The sequence below is a fragment of the Melozone crissalis genome, unplaced genomic scaffold, assembly GCF_028551555.1.
Source record: "Melozone crissalis strain CALT ecotype California unplaced genomic scaffold, PUWL_Pcris_2 ptg000008l_1, whole genome shotgun sequence".
In the NCBI taxonomy this organism is placed as follows: domain Eukaryota; kingdom Metazoa; phylum Chordata; class Aves; order Passeriformes; family Passerellidae; genus Melozone; species Melozone crissalis.
In genome coordinates, this window is record NW_026535786.1 from 5188205 (window position 1) to 5207384 (window position 19180).

The window sequence follows — 19180 nt, forward strand, 5'->3', positions numbered from 1 at the left end:
GTGAATACTGCATAACTGATGCTCTCAAGAGAGGAAGATAATGGACAGAACTCTGGGGAAATGTCCATTTATGAAATGGGATATCAGAAAGCTCTAATGGGTGGAAGATGAATATGCAGAAATAAGTTGATTTTGTAGGTTTAAGAGTTATTTCAGATCTAATTCAAAGCTTATTACAAAAATTACAGTTAGAGGCCATTTTTAATGACAAGGTCTCATTGCTGCCAATTTTCAGCTCACTATGGAGACTGATTCAAAATTTACATCCATACACATGCGGGTACACAGATGGTGAATTACAGATTTAACTCAATGGAGAGGCCAGGTGCTAAAAATACAAATTTGGGTAAAATGTGGAAGGGAGAACTGAATGAAAAAAACTGACAGCTGTTTATTGTCTTGCCTTGACTAAATGTAACCTTTAACAGTCTGAGGAAGTAAGAGACTAGGCTAGGAAATTAAAAACTTGACAGAGGTAACAGTCTCTTGCAAAGGGCAGAGACATGCAAAGCTGAGTGCCTTATAATGAAGCTGTCAGGTATGCTCTAGGTTTCTTAATTTTTTTAGCGTGAAACATGTTGATGGTGCTGCAAATACTTCCCTGGACATTTAAACTGGTGGAATCCTCATTTGACAAGTACTTTTGTACAAGCCTGACCTCAGTGCCCGCTGGGTGAAGGTTTATGTGGTTGCCTGGTGTACATACACAGGATCTAGATGTTCAAGCACCAAGTACTGTAATGCCTGGGTTTTGGCATTGATCCTGTCAGGATAAACTCTCCAAGCCTGATCCAGCTGCCTAATGGCAATGGGAAGTATCTTGATCCAAGATGCCTTGGCCAGACAGAGGAAAAGGTAAAGGCAGGGTTTTGTTTAAACTCTGATCATTCTGGTTCCGTGAGATCACATTGCAAGCGCAGCCTTGTGGCATTACCTCATTCCCAATTTAAAAATAAAATGCAGTTCCAGCTTCTCAGGGAAGCATTTATGAAGAAAAGAGGTCCTTTGACATTTAATTCAACGTGTATCTCAGCACAGAAGTAAACACAGCCCTAAGCATGACCCTGAGAAGAAAAAGAATTTGTCATTGCATTTGTAGCTTGCAGGCAAGAAAGTACAGTGTCTCCTGGCACTGCTGGTGGCCAAGAAAACATTTAGTGCCATGGTGATGAATGAGGCCTCTCCTTTCTGACCCATTCAAAAACCTACGTGGCTGGTCCAAGCTAAGATGCAGGCTCCCCAAAAAGCCAAAGGGAGGGCATGTCCACAGGACAATTTCTCCTGTCCCAGAACAGTTGCTTTAAGGTCAGTGCTGTCAGTCCACAGCTGGCACAGCAGTGTTTGCTTCCCATGCCAAAGGAACCCAAACAGCTTTGCTCAGAGAAGGGAAGCAGCTGGGGTTCCATGTGCTCAGAGTCAGATACCCCTCTGAAGGGGTTTGGCTCCCAGCTGGCATCAGGCCACTGGTCTGTGCAGAAGCACCACAATGATGGAGAGAACGCGCAGGTGTTGCTTGTGTAAATTCTGTCCTAGTTACTAAGATGAATATACACTGTGCTGTCTATTCCTGGCCACAGACCACGTTGACTGTTGGAAGCAGGCCTGTGTTCTTTGTTCCCTCTCAAAGCAGATGTGGTCTCCAGGTCATATGGTGAGTGGGAAAATTGCTTGGGGGTATGCCTACAAATATGAAAGGGATAAAAATTCTCTTTCAGCAGTTAGAGCTAGTTTGAATTCTCTGTGATGAAACTTCCATGGGAAGAAAACAGACTGTTAGATCCTTCACTGAAGACAAGGGAAAGGAAGAAGCCTTCCTGGGAATTGGTAAAAAATCTGGACAGAGCATAAACAGACTTTCACTAATAGGTCATGAGTTTGGTCACAAGTACAAATTATGCATTCCATGGCTTTGATGAAGAAGAGCTGCCAAAAAGTAGGATTTAGAAAACCTGATGAGCCAAAGCTTCACTTTGATCCTTTCACACATGGTGATTTGCCATGGCCAGAGGGGGGAGGCCCAGGGAACACTCATGATCAGTGGACTAGACATGAAGAGTTGAATCAGAAATGACTTGTTGACCATGTCTTTTGCAAGTGGGTGACATCTGGTAAAAATTAACTTGATCAGTGTGAAAGTGAAATGCTATCACCATGGAATACTGAAAAGACCGAAACAAACTTGCTTAATACAAGTTAGGATTTTTCTATCAGAACACCTTGTCAAAGGATGACATTGCTTTACTGACACTGAAATATTTTGCAAAATGGCACTTTTTTCACCAAGCATCTAATGAAACACAGGAATGGCATTTCTGTCAGGGCAAGCACCCAAGCAGGGGTCACAGCTCTGCCAGTCAGTCCCAGACTGCCACAGCCATTCAGTCTGTCTCAAAGCTGGACATTTGGGACTTTTAAGGTACACAATTCCAACATATTCTGGTCATGTTCTAACTCCAGGACTGGGGACCCGAGAAGCATACAAGCTCCAGACTCCAAAAGGAGACTCTCCCTGGGAAGCCCCTGATAATTTACAGGATTTTCCTTCTCCCTCCCTCTGAAGACCTGAACGGGTCTCTGGATCTTAGATATAACAGCCCCCAATTCCCCATCCCCCCTGTGCTGCTGGCATGGAGAATGTAGAAAAATCTGGATTTGAGCCTGGGAAGAAGGGAGGGGTTGGGGAAGGTGTATTTTTTTACTATTATTATTGTTTATCATTATCCTATTCTGACTTTTAGTTGGTAGGAAATTAAAATTAAACTAATTTTCCCAAATGAAGTCTGTTTTGCTCATAACAGTATTTGGTGAATGATCTCTCCCTGTCCTCATCTTGTCACATGAACTTTTCCATGTATTATCTGTGCCATGCAGAATGAGGAGGGCAGTGATAGAGCAGCTTTGGTGGGCACCTGCTGTCCAGCCAGGATCAACCCACCACACTTTGTTTTGTTACAAGTGGGTCACATTGTGGAATCTGTGCATACTGAGCAACCAATAGTCAGCCATAATGCGAGCAATCATTAGGTCAAGTGGAACAGAGCTGGGCATGGTGAGACCAGGTTTCCTCTCCTAAAAATCACCCAGCTCTCCAGAAAAATGCAAGGCATTGTAGAAGACAGCAACTAATAAGTATTTAAAGCGAGAAGTGGTTTCTGAGCTTCATTTCTTCTGCTGATGGCATTCAGTCAAGGACAAACATTATGGGACATTGTAGGAGCTGGAGGGAAAACTCCTATACCAGAAGAAAATTTGTCTGTGGGACAGTCAGTCTGCTCAGTCACTGTATATTTTGCTAACTGAACTAAAGGGTTCTTTTTGCTCTTACATGCAAACATGGAGTGGATGTAGCACCAATTATGCAGTCAGGCACCTGTGACTGTATCCATGTGCCAAACACATGGATTGGACAGCAGAATTAGACCAAATTTACAGTTGTTAAGAAGCAAATAAAATAGAATTATACATTAAATCCACCACACAAGCCAGTCTGGTTTCATAGGAGCATTATTTAATCAAGCATAGGAAATACACCGTGTTCTTTGGGCGGCATCATAGCTTATGTTGAATCTGGGAGATTTTTTTAGGAGTGGATCTGATAAGATGCTACAGCATTGGAGATTAAAGGAGACTTGAGACGGCCCAGCCTGCTTCTGCAGCACACCTCAACAAGGTATTTGTAAACATCAATCAAACACTGCATGCTTGATTAGCACCTTAGTAACATGACTGAGTTACTGGAGGCCTCTAGAAATTGGACTGATAACTTATATTGTTGTAATCTTCACTTTCTACGAGCAAGGGTTGTATCTCCGAAGAAGTTCCTCCTTTTTTCTTCTGGCAGGCCCTGACGAGCCCTGTGAGCACGGCAGTAACGATGCCTCCAAACACAGCTGCTCCGACCAGCCAGGCCCAGATCTGACGGGCTTCCTGAAGATAGGGTGTCAAAAAGTCCTGGAAAGACTGAAGGGCTTGAAAAACCAAACAGAGAAAGAAAGATCATTTTACTTGATGCAATGCACTGTCAGTTTATGGAAGTTCTCTAATAGATAATACTGGAAGGCTGAATATAAAGAGACAAGAGTGGTAGAAATTATCAGAGAGCCACAAATAGTTTTAAACAAATCTCTTCGGCTCTGATATTCTCAATCTTCATGTCCAAAGCTGGCACAGAGTTCTCTGTCCCCACTGTTCCTCACGGTTTTGTCAAAACTCAGACTGTAACCCAATAGTTTGATACTGTGTGACCAAAGGTCCTGCTAGCTCAGCATCCTCTGGCAGCAATAACTGAGGCAGAACACTGGGGAGAGTTTAAGGAAAGGTCGAGTTATTACAATGCCTACAAAGTACTTACCCAGCCTCCAAAATTTGCAGGTCAGGAATTTCCTAAACCAGATGTTGTGTTGTTATGTGTAATAGTCACTGGAGGATTTTTTTTCTCCTTCCATCATCTTTTCAAACTGTTCTTTGAACTTTTATCACAACTTTTAGCAGCAAAAGCATCCCTGCCTTAACTACATACATTAACTACATATTGAGTAGGGAAAAAAGCTTCCTTTTACTAATTGTGAACCTGCATTCTACTTGCTTTGACAGTTCCTGTGTGGGGAGAGGCAGTAGACAACTATTCTGTGGTCATTCTGCACAACAAATCCTCTTTCTTTGGTGAATCCAGGGAAGCTTCTCACTGTTAGATGTCCAGCTGTCTTCTGGCTTTGTGATATGAACTGTGTGTGTGTGTTTTTCTTGCTATGGCTTAATGAGCTATGGAAACCCTGCCATACAGGGCTCTCACTTCACAGCAGAGGCTGGGAAGAAACCTGTTCAAAATGCATCCAACAACGTGCTGGCTTGAATTTGAAAAATAATGATATTTGTCCGCTTGGGCCAAGGAAGATTTGGAATCCACATTTCCCAGTTATTAGCTCTAAGACCATTATTAGCAGTAATTACTAGCTAGTAGGGAAAAGAAAGAGCACCTCTATGGGCACCTTCTCTGGGAACTCCTATGGTGGTTTATTTCTGAATGTTCTTTATGCATCTGTACTAATTTAGATGTACTCAACCATATTTAGAATGCTGTACCCCCACAAAGGCTGTAAATGTCTTCCTGTTATCTTGCATTTTCACTGGTGCCCAGAAAAACAATCCACATATCCTCTTGGGTCATGGTACTTCTAAAAGCATGCTGTTACATGCATTGTGCTCTGAAAAGATGCTGCCCCCAGGTCCTGGGTAAGGGGTGTAGCCAGGAAGCTGCCTGATTTGTGTGGCCCCCTGACTACCCTCTATTGGTATTCCAGGTGGATAGGGGTGAGACTGAAGGAGGAAGTCCCAGGGTAATCTAAAGGGACTTCAGGGCAGTTAAAGGACTAGGTGTTCAGGTAGTATTCTCCTTGATTCCTTCAGTGCAAGGGGAAAATACTGAAAGGAGTAGGAAAACTCAACAGATCAATACATAGCCAAGAGACTGGTGCTGTAGGTGGAATTTTGGGGTTTCTGTCCACAGGGTGGCTTACACAGCACCAGGCCTGCTCATGTTGGATGGGGTATACCTGAGTCAGAGGGAAAAAAGGATCATGGCCCAGAAATTAGCGGGGTTGACAGAGAAGTCTTTAGGCATGAAGGGGGAGTGGGATAATTTGTTTCTGCCATTTCTTGTGTGTTTGTTGTTCACTGTATACTTCTGAATGTTCACAAAAAGTACCTGTGAGACTTCCAAAATCAAAACGAAAAGGATGAGCTAGGAGAGATTCCAGTTATGGAGTCCCTCAGCTTTAAGGCATGGTTAGTTTTCTTTGCAGTGTTGAAAAGTTCCCAGCTCCTACAGATTTTATCAGTTTCCTCACTATTACAGTCTGGAAAATCTTTTTTAATGGAAAGATTGCCAAGCACTGGAATAGGCTGCTGAGGGAATTAGTAGAATCATCATTCCTGGAAGTGTTCAAAAATCATTTGGATGTGCTGCTAGGGTATGGTTTGGTGGGCTTGGCAGTACTGATTTTATGCTTGGACTTGTTCATAAAAGTCTTTTCCAATCTTAATGATTCTGTGATTCTATAGAACTCTTCCCAGTGTATGAGAGAGATTTTCTGGGCAAAAGACAAGACTGCATCTGTAAATTTATCTGTTTTCATTTCTGAAAGAAGGAAAAAAATACAGAAAAATGTTAATCCAGGTGCTGAAATATAACTCTTGAAACAGCTCTTAACAGACTTCTTTGGACAGCTATTGTTAGGTGGTGCCATTAATCTTCCAAATCTCTGTTATTGATGCTAACTCTTGTTTGTTTTGCTCAGAGCAGCTCCCCTACACTGTGACATGTGCCCTGGAGTCCTGAGGGATGGATTTCCATACACACTGACACCACTTCTGCTTCAGCACTGTCATACATATAAAAATAAATGTAGCTGCAATTAAAACTAGGTACTCTTACACACTGATTTGCTTTGCAGTGGAAAGCAGAGCTACAGGCATCAGTTTTTCCTCAGGGACACAACAGCAATGTAATTTAGCATTAAAAAGCCATTTTGTCATTGGATTCTTTCCAAGTTTTATTTCTCATCTTCTTTCTTAACCAGCCTCACCATGCTCAGTTTAGTCCTACTTCCTCTCTTCTAAGTTGCTGGTACTGTAACTCAGAACTGCTGCTCTTCACAGAGTCACAGAATCACCAATATTGGAAGAGACGCCCACGGCCATCTAGTCCACCTGTCAACTCAGAACCACCAAAACCGCCCCCAAGCACCCACTTTCTTTAAGAGCAAACAAGACAGGTTTTGAGAATAGGATTGGGCCAGATCTTGTGTGCCCCTCCCTCATTCTGTCTTGTTCTCTTCCTCTTCCTTAACACTTCTTCCTCATCTGGAAGATCTGCAGAAATCCTGCCTTTTTTTGATGACCGAGATCTTTTTTACTGAATTTTTTTTTCTTTCATAAATGTTTCCTACTTGTCCAGTACTTCCTGTTTGCCAATCACAGATTTTCTCTTCTCCTAAAGAAAAGTCTGTATTTATACACTGGAGTGAGAAAATCTGTGTCTGTAGTTTGAGAGTCCAGCCATTTTCCATTTGTAACCAGTTCTTCCCTTCAGATAAGAAAGAGCTTAAGCTTGCTTCTTCTCAGTGAGATTACCAAGGGGTTGAACGACATCTGAGGATTATCTGGGCTTTCTGACCAAGGTTCAATTTCATTCATTGTGTTGATGTTTCAGAATAATTAAGGAACTACTTTCCTTACCCCTGTTAAAAACAGGCAGAATTTAATAGGATTTCCTTTTTCTGAGGACTATGTGCTCCCCTGGGAAAAGGCAAGAGTCCAAGGGACAGCAAAAATTAATTATTGGATGGTAAGTATTTTACCATTTCCTTCCTCTTGCAGTACAATTTCAGGATTCAGAATTCCTGAAAGTCGTGGTATTTGCTACTTTGTCTGAGTTGAACAATTCTAGCAAGAAGAGGAGTTTAAGAAACTAATGTCTGATTAAGAAATATGAGAAATATGTATATGTATTTCTGGTCTTGATCTGGCTGTTTCATGAGCTTATATTCCAGCACCTGGACTAAGTATTTTCTGCATCTCATTCCCCAATCTGTCCATACATCCAGGAGTGCTCCATCTCAGGTGCAGAATCTTACACCTCCCCTTTCTTGAATCTTATACAATTAGTGATTGCCCAGTCTTTTAATGTTTCTGAAAAAATCTGGAATTAGAAGGATTTTTTATCTTCTCATAAAACAGACATATTCCAGGTTATAGGCAAAAAATTTTACATTTCCCCTTTTACCCAAAATTATGACATTACCTGGCTCTTGCAGATATTCATAGTCATACCCCAGCTCTCTTGAGGGTTTAAAAAATTCTCCATTTCTGTAAAGAGGGATGAAGGGGACCATGTAATTTTCTCGATTGTGCCCAATTGGTGCATTAGCTGCTGGGTACACTTCTAGCATGGGCCTGTGTCTTCTTAACCATCGTTCAAAAATGCTGTGGAAGAGAAAGTATGTTAATTAATGATAGGAATTATCAGAATTTTTCTTCTTGAAGATCAAAAGAAACTGATGGCTTTTTAAAAAATGCTGGAGACAGAGTTGCATGCAATGTCTTGTGTTTGTGTGTGTAATGCTTTCCAAATTTCTGAACGTGGCGTTATCCACTTCAGTGCTGAGCTCCTATGCAAGCCTACAGAAAGCAAATGCCTGTGCTGCTGCAAAGAGTCTGAATGTGCTTTGAAATCCCATAAATGTAAATCACTCTCTTTCTGTGCTCAGCAATTCATGTGGTTTTGAGGAATAGAGAGAAATTGATTAAAGACCTCAGTCCTTCTTCCTCACTCTATGAAACATTTGTAGCTAGTTTTGCATGGCCTTGTTTCTAGCTGCTCTGTCCTGTTCCTCTAATTTCTTAGCAAGTGTTTTCAATGAAGTATGAGTTACATCATGATCCTATGGATATCACCAGAGGAGTGGAAACATCTGAGGAAGAAGTGATAAGCTGACAAAGCAGTTCAGCTGTCAGTAAAGTGTCTTTCTCCAGCCAGAGCTTCTTCACTGACCCCAGTGTCTGTTGTTTAACACATTCCTCTCTCCCAGCTGCTGTGCAGCTTTATTTTACCTCCTCTTAAATATGTTATCCAGAGGCACTGCCACTGTCAAGCTCTGGCCAGTGTCATGTCTATCTTGCAGCCAGCTGGACCAAGCTCCATCTGACATGGGGACAGTTTCTGTCACCTGCTGGCAGAAGCCAACCCTGTAGCCCCCTAATTGCCAGAACCTTGCCATGTAAACCCAATAGAAGCTGTTCCCCATGCCTCCAGCCTCAGCTGCTCCATTCCATATTTCTGTTCCAAAATTTCTTCCATTAGCTGTCTGTCACCTCAGGCCTGTGTGTCTGCTCTTTAACTTGGATGCAGAAAGCTTAAAGGCTGCAGTAGGGGAAACATATAGTGGCATTTTCAGCTTAACTACTGAATGTGTTTGGAAAGCAAAACTAAGAACCTTCCAAAACATTCTCAGTTCTCCTCCCTTTGAGCTTTTTTTTTTGGTCAACTCTTCCCTTTAAATCCTCAAACCCTTTCTCTGACCCCTTTGTGTTTATTCACCTGAATGTGCCAGGTTGGAATAGAGAAGGTGGGAAAATGCTACAGGGCAAGCAGATGCAGGTATCTTCTGCATGAGGAAAGAGGACTCCATACAAAATCCAAAGATACCGGTGAGAGGTAATTATCAACATCAGGCTAAGGTAGGCATTTCTGGGTTAATTTATTATAAGGGATAGAAATGGTCTAAAGGGGCCTGTAAATTGTGCTTTAATGGAGATCTTAGCTCAACAGTTGCTCCTCCCCAACACTGGCACTGACCGAAGGACATGGACTTCCCTCCCCTGTTCCACCCCCAGCTGTTCAGGGACTCAGGTTATCTCAGAAATAGAGTTCCTAAATGCAAGTGCTCAGGGGTATGAGGATCTCTGCAAGTTATCAAGGAATTCTTCCAGCAGATTTCTACCTCTTATTTTTGGGCAGAAATATCAATATGCACACTCTGCATAGTCTACCAAATTAAAGCCCTCTCATACTCATCAAAATAGAGGTAGGGCCAAAATCTTTGTTCTCTTTTTAGGATCAAAAACTCTAATAAATGAAAACATGATTGTGATCATATATCTTGTCTACCCTTTGCAATGCAGGTATTAATTTTGAATAAAATCTTCATTTTTGTCTCTCTTCTTCAGTTAATTTCATCAATCCTGTCTGGAAAAACTCTTACCTGAATAATAATGTTTAGTTGAAGCTTTCAAATGGATAAGTTTAAGCAATATGAAGACTTCAGCTGGTGCTATCTCAAGAAAGTTTGAACAGAAACTCTTTAATCTTTGGAGAACAGGATGAAGAAAATCACTAATCAATAAAAAAGATATAGAATATAAAAGAATAATTAAGCTTGAGGAGGGGTGGGATGTGGAAAAGTGTTTCACTCCAGTCTTTTCCCTGCCTGGCTTTTACTCATGCCTTGGATAAAGTACCCTGACTATCAAAGCTTTATTTCCCTAGCAGTTTGGATGGGAGCTGAGATAGCTTTTCTTTGCAGTACAAGGTTGTTAGGGGTGCAGAGATACTCTGGTTGTGGGAACATGGTAATATTTTAAGGCAGAGGTGGGTCTTGGATGAATTTTTAATGTCTGGTGATGATCCGTACCCTAACTTTGGTATGCTCAATCTGAGATACTTCCTGGGGCCTGATTTTTAGAAAATGCTGAGCAGTCATAATCTGAAAATTCAGAGGGCTGATGTGCACAACTTTCAGAGCTAAAACTCATCATTTGCCTGAAATAGTTTTGCAAGAAATGCCCTGAAATGCATCATTATTGCTGCATGTGTTAAGTGTTGCTGTTGCATAAGAGCTTTTAATAAGAATCCTTAAGCCGGTAATCTTTCAAGCAGAATGCAAATGCAAAACATTTCCATGGAAATGAACATACGTACTTTTGGATTCCTTTGCAGTGTGGTTCCCACATGAGGTACCAAACTTTGCTTAGCAGTAGCAGAAGCATTGAATTGCCTGCCCTTGCAGCTGACTTTAGATTCAGATGTGATCACATGCCTCTAAATCCTGATGTGATGAGTTTTGTTGATGCGCATGATGTGTTGCACAATTCACTGAGTTGTTTGGGAACAGTTCTCAAGATCTTATCACCCTGGCTGAAATCTCTTTCATTGAACATATCTGTATGTCACCACAGGAATCTCAGAAACATTCTTTAAAGCTTTAAGAGTCACATTTTCTTCTACTCCCTTCAGAACAGCTAGTCATGTGCATTCATCTCGTAGTAGTCTTTGGTTTTTTGCTTTGGGTTTTATATGACACTTTGAAAGATTGGTATCATATTCTGCTTGCTAATAAAATGATTGGGTGAACTTGCATTTATTGTTTAATTTAATGGCTCCTTCCCAGCTTGTTCAGTAAGATGGACTCAAACCACTATTTTTTTCCTGGCCAGATAATTCATGGTGATATGTGTTTTCAAGAGTGTTCATGGGGTTTTTTAATTTTGCATGAGAAAATTGACAGATGTAGTATATCAGTAATATTTTTTACATGTACTTCATCTGTTTGTATTCCTCCTTTTAAGGGGGCACTTCCAAGGGCACTACCGTTTCCCTTCCCTCATATTTTGTGAGTTAGGGAAGAAGAATCTTATTCTTGCTTTTCATTAACAGTTTCCCAGCTTAATGGAAAAAGAAAACTCCCAATGGCATCCAGTTGGGGAGAAAAATCCATGGACAGGGTACACCTTCAGCTGTATTTCTATTGGTAAAGTACAAATGGTTCTCCTTGGGCACCATAAGCTATTTCATATCAGAGAGTTACATTTTATGACTCCCCAGACAAGTCCATTAACTCCATTATTCCATTTTTAAGGAAAACTGAAATCCTGAAGTAGCCTATGGCTTTTGCTGTCAGCCAGGTAGTGACACTGGCACAGTGCTCCTGTCCTTGGGGACTTAATTGAAAAGATTTGGGAAAAAAAATAAAATGTATTTGGAGAAAGTAATCACACTCTCTTTTGTTTCAGAGTACTGTGACCAGTGAGTCAAACATTGCAGAATACCTTTTTCTTCAAATAAGGTGCTTTCTCCTGCCCTGGCTACATTTAAGGCAGTTAGCATCAAAGGTTTTCTCTGTCATGCAGGGCTGTCCTTTCCTGAAGGCAAACAGAAGACATCTGAGCAGCTATGATGGATCACTGCAATTCTTCCATGTGCCTTGATCTACAGAGAGTTGTTTAATCCAATAACAGGCATGGGGTTTCCATGACAGAAAGAAATCAGTGTTCCCATCATCAGATGTTGATCTGCTTACAGTTGACAGAAGTTTTTCTTTTATTCCCCAATGCAGTCATGTAAGTTATTTCCCTTTAGCATCTTGAAAATGTGTGAAAAAGATCTTTCCTGTTCTTTTCTCAGGAGCAGTCAGCCTTGGAGGAGCCTAGGTCTGCAGAATTAATGCTGCATGTAGAGGGACAAAATGCTGAGGTAATTAGCTGGTCCCTTCATGGATTGACAAAGCTCCTGGTAGAAAAGCCAGGTTTGTGGCAAAGCAGCAGACCATAACTCCCTCAAATTGTTCATTATCTTGGCAAACCACTGCTTTTATGTTCTCTTCATATGAACCTCTGCATCCTTCCCTGGACCTGAGAGCCTAACAAAGCAGGACCATGAGGTAAGGGCATCTTCAGGGCCGTTTTATTCCTTATTGCCTCCCTTCCTTGCCTTAACTTAACTAAAGGTAACAAAAAGGACATCTAAAGTTCAGATCAAGCTCTGCTGTATCCAATCTCCATACTAATGCTGTGCCAAAAAAAAAGAAAAGAAAGAAAAAGAGTACTGGACATAAGTTTAGTGAGAAGGAGAGAAATCTCTGGCTCCTGCAGAAATCTGGTTGGTTACTTTTTCTTCCTCACCATCCAGACAAAGGGAGCAAACAGATCAGTAGCTATTTGTATAACTGGAAGTGATATTTTCCAGAGGCTTTTTTAGCATTGCAATTCCAGCTAGACTAGCATCACTTGGGAGATGTTGGCAGTGCTATGGGAGCAGATGGGATGTAAGCGTGGTGGGAAGACAAGGAGGGATAAAGGGAAGTAGAGAAGAGCTAACCAAAAGTTTTTGGGAATTTTATTCAGAGAATGGAAGTGGAGAGAATCCGGCCTGGGATTAGCAGCAATAAGCCATAAATCCTTGAGGATGATAGGTCTACCTAGAAGGGTCCCAGGCAATCAAAGCTTAAGAAAGAGAAATTTAAACCATGGAAAATAACTAAATTAAATAGAGGTCAGTCTCCTGATAGCCCCAAATACCCTTTGTATTTCCTCAGCAGCAAGCAAAATTGACTTGGAAAGGGTAGTTTTTATTTAAAGGCATTGGGCAGATGAAAAAATAATTCTGTGTAGATTAGAGAAAAATTTGTTTGCATTTGGAAGACTTCATTCTCTTGAAGAAATCAAAGTGCCCAAACTGAATGTCCTAAATAAGAGGCCCAAAAACTGGAAGAGATTGGAGACCAATTTGAATTTTGGAAGATGTTCTGTCCACATGTAGTGCTCAGAGAGGTTCAGTCTCTCTAAAGTGCATTTCCAAAGTAGAAATAATTTTCTAGTGGGTGTAATATCAAAGTAATTAGTAGATTATGATGATCAGCACCCTGTGCAAAGATTATTTTTGTGATAGGAAACAGAATTTTAATATTGTAGAATGGGTTGGATTTAGACACCTGAAGATAAGGCTCAGGTTTGTATTTAAACCTTGGAAAAATTGATCATGGGACATGATAAATTCACTGCCACCTAAACTCTGATTCAGTCATAGGCCATGTTTGATGCAGAAATAGCTAAGGAAGGTAATCAGGTCAGAAGGATTCCCAAAAAGCCATAAAGGCAAAGAATATTTTTCTTGCATATTGGAAAATTCTTAGAGACTCTTACAGGACTCATTTTACTCTACACAAAACAAGCAGAGAGTAAAAATAAATTACCTAAATTCACACCAGCCACACTCTAGGGGAATGGGACCTCAGCTCTGTGGCCAGTTTGTATCAAACTGTGGCACCCCTAAGAGTTAGGTTATACAACTGCAAAGCATGGACTCTCAATTTTACTTAAATTTTTTCTATATATTTGTATATGGGTCACTGCAACTGCTGATGAGCTTAATACTTGTGTGTACCAGCTTTAATAGGTTCCAAAGTATTGGTATGTGGGAAAAGGTAATAATAACGCCCACCTGGCATGTAGATGCTTTGTCAGTTTAAATTTTTCATTCAGGGAAAATATACTTTGCTTTTGCAAAAAATTTTAGTGTGATATGGTGAAAATTAAAGCCATCTATAAAAGACATGGATATATCACTTCTATTTAATTGTGTGTAAATAGACTCAAGTGTTTTCTTTGTTCTGCTCCATACATATCAGGTTATACAAAATGAAATTAAACGAGCCGTAGCAGAAAATTAATTAAAAAACCCGAACAAACAAGCTCACCTTGGTTTAATGAGTGGTGGGAAAATAGGATTGATTTGAGGATGATTAACAAAAGGCCACCAATATATATTTTCTTACTGAAAGTATGAATTCATGTTGTTTTATGAATAATATATGCAATGGGATTATAACTAATGAAAGGATGAGCCAAGAAACAACTGGGTTTATGCTGCCAGTGGGAAATACCAGGCAGAGTATAAAAGTATTGCTGTGTGTAGGCTGGGTTCCTTCCTACTGTTCCAGATAGTGCTGTGCACTCTGAAAAAGATGCTGCTCACAGGAAGGAAATTTAAAATCCAGAAAAAGCAAGTAAAAAATGAGAGTTGGCATTTCTCTTTATCATTTTGCAGAGGGTCCTTATAAGGGCCATACATTCCTAAGTGTGCTACAACAGTCATGGGCAGAGGTACTCTTGAGTGACTGAGTGCAAGAGGAGAAACCAGACTTTAAATATCCATTTCTAACATTGAGGCACTGACTCAAAGTGTAAACTAACTTTCCCTTCAGGAAAATATAACAGAAAAATTTAATCCTGTGTGTTTTACCTTGCAGTGAAGGACAGCTGGAGAGAGATGAAGGGGGAAGAAGAGGGTGCAGTTTCTCTGTATGAATTTCTGTCACACAGCAAGGAGCAAGAGTGGCATTGCAGGTATGCCCAGTGGAGGACTGCAGTCACTTTATGATGAAGGCTCATCCACTTATAAATTTGTCAGGTTCAAATCCAAAGCCATCTACTTGGTTGTGCCAGGTTTGACACAGAGACTTTCATTCCTCATCTCCAGTTGTGAGACTGAGGCAAGGTCAGACTGACTATGTCAGAAGGAATACAGAACATTGTTGCTTAGAGCTCATTTATACAATTTATTTCAGTATCATGAGATCTGACATGATGTAGAAGAGATCTGGCAAGCAACATGTATTTGCATTTGGAAAGAAAAGAAAAAGGAAATAAATTAAAGAAAGCTGAAATGCCAGCCCAAGGACTGTGATTACACAGTAGTCATCACTTTAAAAGTTGGCACTAGTCAGCTAGGATTGCAAAGTCACCTCAGGTAATTCCCATCCCAAGCATTTGGGAGAAAGATCAGTGCTTCAGTCCTGGAAGAGGTGCAGATGCTGAGACTGTAAAGTCAAGGCACTGTACTGTTTGCCAACGTATGCAGTTATATTGCAGTATTCTTTTTTGTTATTTTTGTTTTGAGTTGGCTAAAGACACTACAGGGACTCTCAGCAAGGTTTGTAAACAAGTCACACTGTCTGATTAAAAATTAAGGTGCTGCCCTCAATTATTGCGAAAACCCATCCAAAGCGTTTGAGGCTGTGTCCCCCACTGGTGAATCACTGCTGAGGATTGCCCTGGGTTACAATGCTTATTCTGTCTAGTCCCAGGTGCTGGAGAACATCCAGGGGCTTCCATCATCAACCCCAAGCTGCAGCATGCGGCAAGGAACTTTGGACAGCTTTGCCTCTTCCCCAAACCCTCGCAGCACCTCTGTGAAGCTACTCCTGTGCCAGTCCCTGGGCCAGCCACCAGAGACACCTGGGCATGTATGTATCTCTACATGTATGGATATTTTCCCATAACAGGCCTCCATCATGGTCAGCCAAACAGGTGAAGAGGATGAGATTGTTGGTGCCATTGGAATTTTCTGTGAGTGCTGCATTTTTTGTGTTGATCTCCATATCTGGTCAAGCGTGTTTGCATATATGCATACACAAATATATATATACACGTTGTGTGTGTGTGTGAGGTTGGGAATACATGCTCAACCTCAGTACTGGCTGCACCTAAGAACATGAAGCTGTGGTAGCCATACCAGCTTGGGCTTCTAGATTTGTCAACACTTAAAAGATAGACTTGCATGAAACAGAAAAAAAAAGGATATTTTAGCCTGGTGGAGCTGTCTTCCCACATAATGCTGTACTTTGGATATTTTTTCTCAGAGCATGTATTCCTTATGTAGATAAATTACATGCATCTGAAATATGGATATTCATTTTCAGAAAAGGTCTAGCTTATTTATTTTTTTTCCTTTTCCCCATCTTCTAAACAAAAAGTGGAGATTTTTTTGTGGACTTTAGTGGAATAGATCACTTGAAACATGGAGGCACAATGTGCAGCTGACATAAAGCCCCTTCCTTATTCAGCAAGGTTGCAGGCTATCTCCTCAAGTAGTATTCTCTGAGTGAGATATAATAACATACAGTACTAATAACATGCTGACACCTTCCCACCCACTACAAAGTACCACCAGAGCTGGGCAGCCATGTGACACCTGAGGATCTTGGCACTGCTCTGCTTCTCGGATCTCACTACAACCATTTCATCTCCTTTGTTCTCACTGCACAAACTGGATGTTTGGAAAGTGTCACATAAAGGAAACAAGAGGGAGGGAATTGACAAGGGGTAGTCTCATACAACCAATCCCACCTAAGAGAAAACCAATGCTACTTTGCCTATGTCCCAGTTTCTTGAAAACCTCGAGGTTACTGCAGCTGCTGCATTGATCGGATCGTATAATATCCTGAGTTGGAAGGGACCCACAAGAATCACTGAGTCCAAGCCTTGGCCCTGCACAGGACATCTCCAAGAGTCACACCATGTGCCTGAGAGCGCTGTCCAAATGCTTCTTGAACTCTGTCAGGCTGGTGCTGTGACCACTGCCCTGGGGAGCCTGCTCAATGCTCAACCACCCTCTGGGTGAAGAACCTTTCCTTAAACTAGGCACCCATTTCCTGACCTTCTCCTTTTTGAACCTAGATCTTGCCTGACACAGTACCATGCCATTTATGAGATATTTTTTAATATTTCTCCTACCAATGTGTTTTAGAACTTTTTCCCCTAATCTATCAAACACCCTCAACATGTCTCTAAAACTGAGTGAAGAGAAGGGTCTTCATACTTTCCATCTGACACTTTTCCTCTTTATGTCAAACGACTTGAGCTTCCACAGCTATTTGGAGAAAATGCAATTGGATCTCCCATTGCTGCTTTGCATGCTTATTTGGGTGTAGAGGGTGATATAGCTTCCCCTCATTGCTCCAATAATCATGCAGTCCTCCAAATATTTCTCTCCTAGAATAAAAAATGTCACCAGCTACTCAAGCCTCTCGTGAAAAGAAGCTGCTCAAGCACCAGAGTCCTACAGAGATGACTGCTCTCTGTTCCTCTCCCAGAGAGGACTGCTGAAGTCCTGCAGTTCTATTCCCCATTTGCTATCACAATATCCTTTGATTACATTGCAAACTGGTTAACCTTCCCAAGAAAGTCGTGTAGCTACCTGAGGCTTCAATTCCACTGCATATAAGTCTGGGCTCCCCTGCCACAGAGCTTTACAAGCTGAGCAGTCCTGTAGCCTACTTTCCCAGTAAAGAAACCTTTCTGAAATATTACTGGTTTTGCGTTCTCAGCAAACTGGATAGGATGAAACAACAAGGGCTGAGCCCAACTTTGTTGTTACATTACCAGGTAAAGAGCTTTATTTTTACTAAAGAGGAAGATAATGGATAAGCTAAGCTTTACACTAAAGACAAGAGCTGAGTGGAAAAAGGGTGTAGGAATCTGTGCAGAGGAATGTCCATATTCTCTAGCGTAGGACTAGGTAGTGCCTTAGCCTAACCCAGTTATTAACAAAATAATCTACTTCCTGTGGGAGCTTGTTCTGTACCTCTGAGGGAAAGAAATGAGATTAAATGAGGATTAGCAGCACTGAGATTCTGTCAGATATCTGATCTAAACTCTGTTGCTCTTTTTAGTCAAGTCAGCCTTTGTTTAGCACAATGTTGTAAATAACTTTTCTGAGGTACAGGAAATAAATTCTTGTTCCTAAAATGGCTGTCATCATGTGTGTTGTTTCACCCCTTACTGACAAACCAGAGTAATGTTTGGCTGGAGAAATTTACTTTCCATTCAGATTTAGGTCTCCAATACTGTCCAACACTGCAAACCCCAGGTTATAGATGAGACATGATGGGGTGTCCTGTGTGCTTTGTAAATAAGGAAATAGAAATGCAACCCACCATGTGCTGCATTGAAAACAGAAGTTATTATTTGATGGAATGTATATCCTGTGTTAAATTTATCAGATTCATTTTTGCCATGATTTGATGCTAACACAAAAACATCACTTGAAGCCAGAGATAGTAAAAAAGCCAGCTGCTCCAAAGTTTAATAACTACTTTTCCCTGAAGACAAAGATAACAAGCAGATTAAAATGGATAGCTGTGGAGGTAGCTGGACTGACACTATGAAACCCACTTTTGTGCTCTGCAATTCAGTTCTTTTGAGACTTAAATATTGTCATTATTGAGGTTCACAAGGGCATATAATACATAAATCACATCTATGGAAGTGAAGTGATAATTTCTTTTGATGAATAGGAGGTAGCTACATGTGGGTGAGAAAAGTACCATGTTTTCTTATGATTTTTTACAATTTGAACAATTACATCAGCTGTTATTGCAGAAGTGCTGCAGGAAGGAAATGCTAGCTGTCTGCATCAGAGTTCATTTTGATTGCTGTGCCGCAGGGAGCTTCCTACTCCTCCAGCATTAAGAGAATAGGTGAAGACTAACCCTGCAGCTCTAGTGAAGTTTCAGGGTGGTGTAACCTTTCCTTTTAAAAACCAGTAATTGTTTGCAAAATATGTGGTGTATGGCATGATCCATTTAGTAATTGTGTTGGTTGAACTAAAATCTTGCAGTAAGATTGATATGAAACCTGCACTTTTAAATGGGACTCTTTGAACTGAACCTGCTATATAATAGACTTTTATGAACAGAATGGATCATTACAAACATCTAGCCTGAATAATGGCATGGCAGGTGAGATTGCCAACTGCTGTATTTCACATATGATGCAGAAAATGTCTGTTTAAGCTTTCTCTGGTCATTCCCTTAAAGCAAGGTGAAGCAGCAGCACTGTAGGTTATATGTATGCTTAATCAATACATGCTTAATCAATAAAAAGAATATTTATCTCCAGAGTCTGATACTTGTCATTATTTCTCTCTGTGTCTGCCTCTGTATGGTGTATCTTTGGATATCCAGAGGACTTACTTGATGTTACTTTAAATGCAGGTGCACCCTCAAATGTACTACACATACTCAGTCCCCCTTTGTCCACTGGAGCAGGGATGCTCTAAACCTGT

At 40.9% G+C, this 19180-nt stretch overlaps 1 protein-coding gene across 1 annotated transcript in view; it reads right to left on the bottom strand.

Annotated features, from left to right (window-relative positions):
- Positions 1 to 3744: 3744 nt before the first annotated feature.
- Positions 3745 to 19180, bottom strand: part of TYR (tyrosinase) — a 41266-nt gene continuing 25830 nt past the window's right edge. Inside the window, exons 4-5 of the mRNA XM_054270030.1 lie at positions 7802 to 7983; positions 3745 to 3968 (exon numbers count right to left, since the gene is read on the bottom strand). Coding sequence (XP_054126005.1) covers positions 3745 to 3968; positions 7802 to 7983 — 406 coding nt within the window. The remainder of the gene's footprint in view (positions 3969 to 7801; positions 7984 to 19180) is intronic.